This window comes from Schistosoma haematobium, chromosome 3 (assembly GCF_000699445.3).
Source record: "Schistosoma haematobium chromosome 3, whole genome shotgun sequence".
Classification (NCBI taxonomy): Eukaryota; Metazoa; Platyhelminthes; class Trematoda; order Strigeidida; family Schistosomatidae; genus Schistosoma; species Schistosoma haematobium.
The window spans coordinates 41,650,448-41,659,485 of NC_067198.1; the positions used below are offsets into that span (position 1 = coordinate 41,650,448).

The 9,038-nt window shown below is 36.9% G+C and overlaps 1 protein-coding gene across 1 annotated transcript in view; it reads left to right on the top strand.

The window, feature by feature from the left end:
* Positions 1 to 5,229, top strand: part of ARHGEF17 (Rho guanine nucleotide exchange factor (GEF) 17) — a 95,365-nt gene extending 90,136 nt beyond the window's left edge. Inside the window, exon 22 of the mRNA XM_051213891.1 lies at positions 2,306 to 5,229. Coding sequence (XP_051069910.1) covers positions 2,306 to 2,763 — 458 coding nt within the window. The 3' untranslated portion in view covers positions 2,764 to 5,229. The remainder of the gene's footprint in view (positions 1 to 2,305) is intronic.
* The last annotated feature ends 3,809 nt before the right edge of the window (positions 5,230 to 9,038 follow it).

Genomic DNA, 9,038 nt, shown 5'->3' on the forward strand with positions numbered 1-9,038 from the left:
CTATAATTTATGGACGATCTTTGAGCGAAGCTAAAGAGACCTTGAGAATGTTCACCTACGTACTACGGCTAAATGAGCGTTATAAACCAGTGTGAGGAATTAGGATTAATATATACAGTTGATAGTTATGGTTAGGAATCAGATATAGGGTTTTCATAACGAATTGACATCAGCCTTAATGCCAAAACTCTATTTAGCCAAATGAATGAATTTCGTGCCAAAATTCAATATGATTGGTTCGTCCATAAAGGATAGTCTCGCCGATATTTCTTATCAATATTGGCAGCTTACAGAATAACAAAAAATACCTATTTCTTGATGTTAATATGTATTAGGTCTGACAAATTCATAACCGCCTATCTTAAAGATGAATATGAAGATCTAATTGAAAAATAATACTTGTAAACTATCTAAAAGCTTAGTAAATCAGAATTACTTAAAGACAATTTTTTTCAAATCCCCAGTAGACATACATAACGTATAAATCCAGATAAGCTGAAATAAGAATGATTTCTCTGATGACAGTTATTAACAATCCTATATATATATATATATATATATATATATATATATATATATATATATATATATATATATATATATATATATATATAGTCATCAGCTTCATTGACTACGAAAAGGCGTTTGATAACGTGGACAGAACAACACTATGGAAGCTTCCTCGACACTCAGAAGATAGTCAATATCATACAGAATTCATATAATGGATTACACTGCAAAATCGTGCATGGAGGACAGTTGACAAAGTCGTTCGCAGTAAAGACCGGTGTTAGGCAAGGTTGCTTACTCTCACCCTTTCTCTTTCTCCTGATGATCGACTGGTTCATGAAGACATCAACATCTGAAGGGAAGCACGGGATACAGTAGACATCTAGGATGCAGTTGGACGATCTAGACTTTGCAGATGATCTGGCCCTTCTATCTCAGACGCAACAACAAATGTAGGAGAAGACGACCAGTTTAGCAGCAGCCTCAGCAGCAGTGGGTCTCAACATACACAAAGGGAAAGGCAAGATTCTTCGACACAACACAGCATGCACTAGTCGAATCAAACTTGACGGAGACGATTTGGAAGATGTAAAAACCTTTACATACTTTGGCAGCATCATTGATGAACAGGGTGGATCTGATGCAGGTGTGAAGGCGAAGGTCGGCAAAGCAAGAGCAGCATATTTACAACTGAGGAACATCTGGAACTTAAAGCAACTGTCTACCAACGTCAAGGTAAGGATTTTCAATACAAATGTCAAGACAGCTCTACTGTATGGGGCAGAAACCTGGAGAACTACGAAAGCCATCATCCAGGAGATACAGGGGTTTATTAACAGTTGTCTACGCAAAATACTTCGGATCCGTTGGCCGGACACTATTAGCAACAACCTACTGTGGGAGAGAACAAACCAGATCTCAGAGAAGGAAGAAATGGGAAAAAAGCGATGGAAGTGGATAGGACACATATTGAAGAAAGCACCCAACTGCGTCACAAGACAAGCCCTTACATGGAATCCTCAAGGCCAAAGGAAAAGAGGAAGACCAAAGAACACATTACGCCGGGAAATGTAGATAGACATGAGGAAAATGAAGAATTGGATGCAGCTAGAAAAGAAGGCCCAGGACAGAGTGAGTTGGAGAATGCTGGTCGGCGGCTTTTGCTCCATTGGGAGTAACAGGCGTAAGTAAGTAAGGATTCAAACACTGACTGGTTTGCATCTAGATTTACATGAGACATGAAGTTTATAGGTTATACGCCGTATTTATGTATTCCTGAGTAGTTACATGGTAGAATATTGGAATTTCTAATAGAAGTTAAAACACAAAACTGTATTTCATTTACTAGTGAGATGTTTTAGCAGTGTATATTCACAAACATGTATATAATCAAATTTAGCATATTCAGCTGATATAGATTTATATATAGCTTTTAAATGGTTAGTTGAAATTCACCATTTTCACTTTTCAACCATAGTCAGTTGACGATGTAATTTGTGTTTAGAAATGATTATATGATAACTATAACACTAATCCTGTGTGGTTTGTATAGACTACACATTAAGTTATTTACACTATGATAACAATCATGGAAGGAATAATTATTTACTTTTTATAAAGGTACTTTATTAAGAATATTTTAGTTTAAAAGAAATACTCGTCACAAAATGATCTTAGTTGTCTAGTATTCCCTGTTTACCATTGATAATCCGTCTGAGATCAATCAATTGTATTAAATTGAACCCTATTCTAAGTTTGTAACATTTTTTTTACATTTTATATTTACTTTTCTCAGCTTTATCATATGGACATATTGGACAAGTTCGATTCCTTGTAACTTTGGATAATATAGCAGATGATGAAAATTCAATAACATGTAAAAATGAAAAAATCAATACATCTAATCAATCAATATACATATCAAATTCAGCAATAACCCCATTTTCTGATAAAGTAACATCATCGGATAATAATGAAACAAACACATCATCTCATTTAGTTAGTTCTAGTCGAACAATTGATCATAGTCAATCTGGTCAATTATCTAGACATCATTTTAGTGGTAGTCGTAGATCATCAATAAATCCATGTACTACTATTAATACAAAAATGAAAGTGATTAGCGGTGGTGAAGGACGTGAAGAATTTAGTAAAAAAGATTTAACAACATTGGGAATATATGATAATAATCTTTGTTGTACTATTGGTGATGATGACAGTGATAATTATGTTCTTATTTGGGATGTGAAATAACTATTCATATTATATAACATATAGAAATTTTAAAAAAAAAACACTTTTAAAAAGATAATTCCTATTCCATGACTGTATGGTAAGTTTGTTCTAGAAGCTCATATTCGAAAGACACTTCTTTCAAATGAAAACAAATCGAACTACTGTAAATTATCATCCATAGTAGACATTTATAAAACCTATTCACTGTTTTACGGAATATATATATATACATATATATATCCAAAACTCATGTATACTAACTGAATATCCCATTTTTTTCTAAGTAAAACTTTAATCGTACGTTTTTCTCCTCTTCATTTTAGTATCTGAACAATAATAGATATCATGACATCCAAACTAGTCATCGTGGTCTAGCTTCAAATGACTCATGATCTTAACCATTGAAATTACTACAATCTCCACAAAAACCCATCTGATATTAATCAACATATGCTCACTAGTGACTGGCTTCACGAGATATATCCTGGAGTTCTATTGAGAAGTAGTGACCAGTGGAGTTCAACCAGGTCTCTTATGAGATAGTAACTCACTGAAGACAATGGTGAATGTGTCGCTCAATTTCGTGGATTAGTTGAAGTTAGACATTAACACCATTGGATGCCAGCTGGCTCAGTGGTCTAGTGGTTAAGTGCTCGGGCGCGAAACCAGTAGGTCCTGGGTTCGAATCTCGCAGGGGGCGAGGTCGTGGATGCGCACTGCTGAGGAGTCCCACAATAGGACGAAACGGCCGTCCAGTGCTTCCAGGTTTTCCATGGTGGTCTAGCTTCAACTGACTCATGATCTTAACCATTAAAATAAGTAAACTGTCACGAAATATATAGCTTACTACAATAGATATCAGTAGTAAGTGAAATAAATGTTGAAGAAAGAATGGTGAGACTATAATCTATGGACGACCTTTAAGCGACACTGAAGTGACCTTGAGAGTGGATACCTACTGATTAGGATGAAATGAGGATTATAAACTAGTTAGAATTATGATTTACAGTTCATGGTTAAGGTTAAAAATTAGATTTAGAATTTTCATTACCAAATGACATCAGCTATAATATCAAGATTCTATTTAGTCCAATGTATGAATAAGTTTCGTGCCAAAACTCATACTTATTTACTTACGTCTGTTACTCCTAATGGAGCATAGGCCGCCGACCAGCATTCTCCAACCCACTCTGTCCTGGGTCTTCCTTTCTAATTCCATCCAATTCTTGTTCATTTTTCTCATGTCTATCTCCATTTCTCGGCGTAATGTGTTCTTTGGTCTTCCTCTTTTCCCTTGGCCTTGAGAATCCCATGTGAGGGCTTGTCTTGTGACGCTCAAAACTCGTAACTCGTTGTTTTATACGTGATTTGTTCGTCTATAAATTATAGTCTCACCAACTACTTACATTCACTATGTATATACATATGTTTCTTTATTTTCTTTCATCATTATAGTGAATGTTTATTTTTCTACTATAACATTTTCATGTATACAGATTGATAAAATATTCATAACTCTATGACGACAATGAATCAACATGCAAACAGCTGAGTTCAAACTTAGATAAAGTAAAATAGATTGGTCAGTAGATAAAAATATATTTGTAGTGTAGCGGTAAATAAATCCCCAAAATAAATAGCTTCGTAAGTCTTCGAGATTGGATGCTGACCACATTAGTTTGTAGATCACCAACGTAGATGATCTATGTCGAAATGATTGGAGGCCGACTCGAGTTAGACGTGAATGGTGTGACGAACCAACTAACGTCGAAGTCACACCTCGTGGTCAACACCTTACGTGGACTACCCCCATTGACGTAACAAGGTACTATAGATGCTTTGAAGACTGTACAACACAAAGGACGTTATTACAGAAATATATTAGTTAAAGTAGATACAAGCGAAAGTAAGACCACTGCCGCATGGGCCAGTCCATGGCGTATGATTAACTAATGCGCGTTGGTTGTACATGACCTTGGCAGGGAGCGACGATCTGTTCGACATTCAGTGATCCAACTGTCGGATGATTTGGCTAGGGCTCAGTGACATTTCACTGGCCCTACAATACTCCCCACCAGATTCAGCGGCCGTTTGAATCGGTACCAAACATGTTGGGAGCAGTCGCGCGCCGGAGAGTGCCAGACGAATATTATAAATCCTCCAGGTATTGCTTATCTGTAAAAGAAATGGAAAGGAGGCGGCAGAAACTGGTCGCGAAACAGCGAGTCATAATATGTTATTAGGACGTTGGTTAAACGTAAAGCGATTAACCATAGAAATAATGAAAAGAACAAAACGTTTTATTGTTCTATCAAGTCGCGCTGAAATATATAGCCTTGACAAGTAATTCAGTTCCTCCGATGACAAACGTTAAGTCTGCCGCAAGAGTAATGATGCTATAGCGATAGTAGGATAAGTGTATTATCAATCGATATCCATATTTGTACTGTCATTAGTTTAAAGTTGTAAGTCGGACAGTGTCGTTGACAGCTATTAATTAGTGTCAAATTCTAGTTATATCTATATCTAACAGACTAACCGTAAGTACAGAAGTATAACAGTGAAGAGTGGTCGTGATTTCGTTGTGCGAAGCTATTGACCAACTTGTAGTCACAGTTTGAAAAGTCGATGACTGCTGTTACAGTCAGTAAGGGTTGAAGGCTACAAATCGACAGCAAAAGGTGGCACGATGAAGTCTCTAAAAGATGATAAACGGTGAATGCTGCGTGTTTGTTCGGTTAGTGAACAGAAAAATATCGAAAAGAACATAAGAAACCAAGAGTGTCACTCTGGACTCATGTCAATGATACCCGTGAAAAACGCTGTCAGTGTTGGGATAGAGGCGACAATATCGTTTTCAGTTTGCAGGAGATTCGCTCGACTGCATAAACTGATGATTCGCGCGAATGATATTGTCGTCAGACCACCAATTGAACTGGACAGGTTGTAAATCGTCGAGTAGTTGAACAGCCGATTGATGTACCGGAATCATCTGTTAATTAACAGCCACGAGGAAACAATACTTCATAAAATGAAGTACGACATCGAAGTAGAACAACTACAATAGTTCAGATGTGTTACAATGTCAAGTCTAAATAACATCGTTCTTACGTATACTGACAGTTGCACTGAACGTTCGCTTAGGTATGATTAGCGTAACAGTTGGATGTGTGAATAAAAACATATACGAAAACTATGGTTGGGTTCGTGGAGAATTTTCGAGGACGTTTAGATATTTTCTAAACCCGTATCGCATGTAAATAAACCGAAAATAGAATTAAAATGACTGCTGTGTAATAAGGAAATCGAGCCATGATTTACCGTGTGAATTATTAGCAAATACAAGGGGTATAATAAACATTAATTAAAATGGTAACCACCAATGTAACTAAGGTTTAGAGGGTCCAGGTAACGTGGCCATTTCGTAAAAGGATGATACAAAGAGCTTATTACCTAGCATTAAGTGACATATTAAGTACGACAACATGTGTACTTGGGACATGGACTAAGCGTGCTCGTGTACATGCAATATGTTTTACCACAGTATGTCGACTAACGAGTCATAAATGTACATGATTTCGACTAAAACTTGACGGCAGTGACAGAATATATGACTAGTTTACGTGAAAGCAACTACGAAATGTTATCACGCATCATAAATATAGTACGAAATAATCTAATGAAATTATGAAACTCGCCTGGGTTACTCTTGCCTTTAAGTAATGAAGTAGGCAGTAGTTTGAATCTGGATTATGTACGAGGTACTGTTGATTAAATTTTTCGATTAACACAGCGTTGTAGACTGACGAACAGTCTAAACGAGATCTAAGATCGCAGGAAATTTATAGTTCAAACTCACCGTGAATTTCTAGCATTCGTATCCTCTGTTTGGCCATGGAACTCAGCAATTGGAAATTAGGCAGGCAGTGGTAAAAAAAAGCAGAACATTCTAGTGGATAGTGGTTAAGCAGAAAGATGAATTTATAGTCGATAGTTAATCTTGTCTTATTTATACCAGTGGATAAGGTACAAAGAGATATGCGTTCGTGTTGCCTTGTGGCTATACTCACGAGTGGTTGATATTTTAACAGACATATTACACAGGAGCATTTACATGCTCCTAATGCTTGTTAAAGAACCACGATAGCCGATTATAATCGTAGTTGATTGGTTAGTTCTGTCGATTGAACGAATTATCTAGGTTTAAATGCTAATCAACATTGACATGAAGCAACGAAAGTTCACAGTAACAGATTAACATAGGCGATGATAAAAATGAAAAAGAATAAGTATAGAATACAATAATAAAGATTATAGTGATAGGTTGCGTTATTCGAAGTCTTGCTCACCAGTGTAAATCACCAACGTAGATGATCTATGTCGAAATGATTGGAGGCCGACTCGAGTTAGACGTGAATGGTGTGACGAACCAACTAACGTCGAAGTCACACCTCGTGGTCAACACCTTACGTGGACTACCCCCATAGTGTAGATCACCAACGTAGATGATCTATGTCGAAATGATTGGAGGCCGACTCGAGTTAGACGTGAATGGTGTGACGAACCAACTAACGTCGAAGTCACACCTCGTGGTCAACACCTTACGTGGACTACCCCCATTGACGTAACAAGGTACTATAGATGCTTTGAAGACTGTACAACACAAAGGACGTTATTACAGAAATATATTAGTTAAAGTAGATACAAGCGAAAGTAAGACCACTGCCGCATGGGCCAGTCCATGGCGTATGATTAACTAATGCGCGTTGGTTGTACATGACCTTGGCAGGGAGCGACGATCTGTTCGACATTCAGTGATCCAACTGTCGGATGATTTGGCTAGGGCTCAGTGACATTTCACTGGCCCTACAAGTTCTAGTGAACTCAGCTAGCTGAAGGCGCTCGGTCATGCATACGCACCAGATCACGAGTGGGAACGCCGTGCTCAACATCCCCTGCAATCGCTAGTCAGCCTAGATCAGTTGATCCTCAATAGATTGATAACCTATCAAATTTATCTTTGAACCTCCTGGCTTCTGTCTTTTGATTTCTCTTGGTGGGTGCGATTCATATTAGGTGTTACTGGTTAAAGCGTTGTCAAACTCTGAGTATCTGTGGTATCTTCAGTAGCTAGTACTATGAGAACAGGTTTTAATTTTAGTTTCTTGCTCTAAATTTAATTAAATTCATAATCTGACAGAATTAGATAATATCAGTTTAAAGATAATTAAAGTCCCTAGAAGAAAAAAGAGAACCTAGGAGGAATACAATATAATTTGAACAGAATAATTTACTTGATCATATTAAGGAATTTCAAATTAATGTACTAACTAAGAATTCTTGAAATAGTACATTTTGAGGCAGGTGGAACTAGATGAGTATATGTGAAAGTATTATATTTGTAATTCGTAATAAGTGCTCAATCAAGTATAAAGGAATCATTAGTTCGTACAAATGACACAACCACTACAGGTTAAATAAGAATCCAAATTTCTGTAATCGATTGTACTTCTCCTTAGGTTCATCATGTGTGTCTTTCTGACTGTGTATTGGATGTAAACTCTGTATGATGTAAAATATACTGATTGGGATAGGCTCACCTGGGTTCTTACAAAGAACTCAGTTCTTGTGACTGGCTTCCATATGAACCATAGATTTACTGACCTGTTTTAGTGGGTCATGTAAAAACAGTCAGATTAATCAGCCAATAAGTGAAAAGGTAACAATAAGAACAAGTTGGTCTGTCCAGAAGCTAGAATACTCTATGTAGGCTTGAAATAGTATCTGCCACTACAAAGCTCACCTGTAGAAAATGCGAATGATAACAAAAACTAATTACAAAATAAGTCTACGTTAACTACCTCCACAAGCTGTCACTTTAAATTTTCCCACCGTTCATATGAAATCTGATTTTTTTTTTCCATATTTGTACATTGGAAACATGACTGGGAATCCTTGTCCACTATTGTCATTGACAACAAATTTGAACATTCCGTTATTGTATTAAGTAAATAAGGAAACAACTATCATTGACTAAACGTTTTTTGTTTTGTCAGTTGAATGTTTGTCAACTACTCCAGGGAACATTATGTGAATTTCGATATTTCAGTATTAGTGAAAGAGGTTTGAGACACTTGCAGTGCCAGTTTTACGGCTCCTGCTAAATTACCCGGCAGTCAGGTTATTGATCATAAGGCAGTTTACTGATCCTCGTTATGGTCAAGGACAACCAACGTGCACCAATCAGTTGCACTCCATCGATTGGCTCATGCTTCAGTGGTCACACTTTGTTT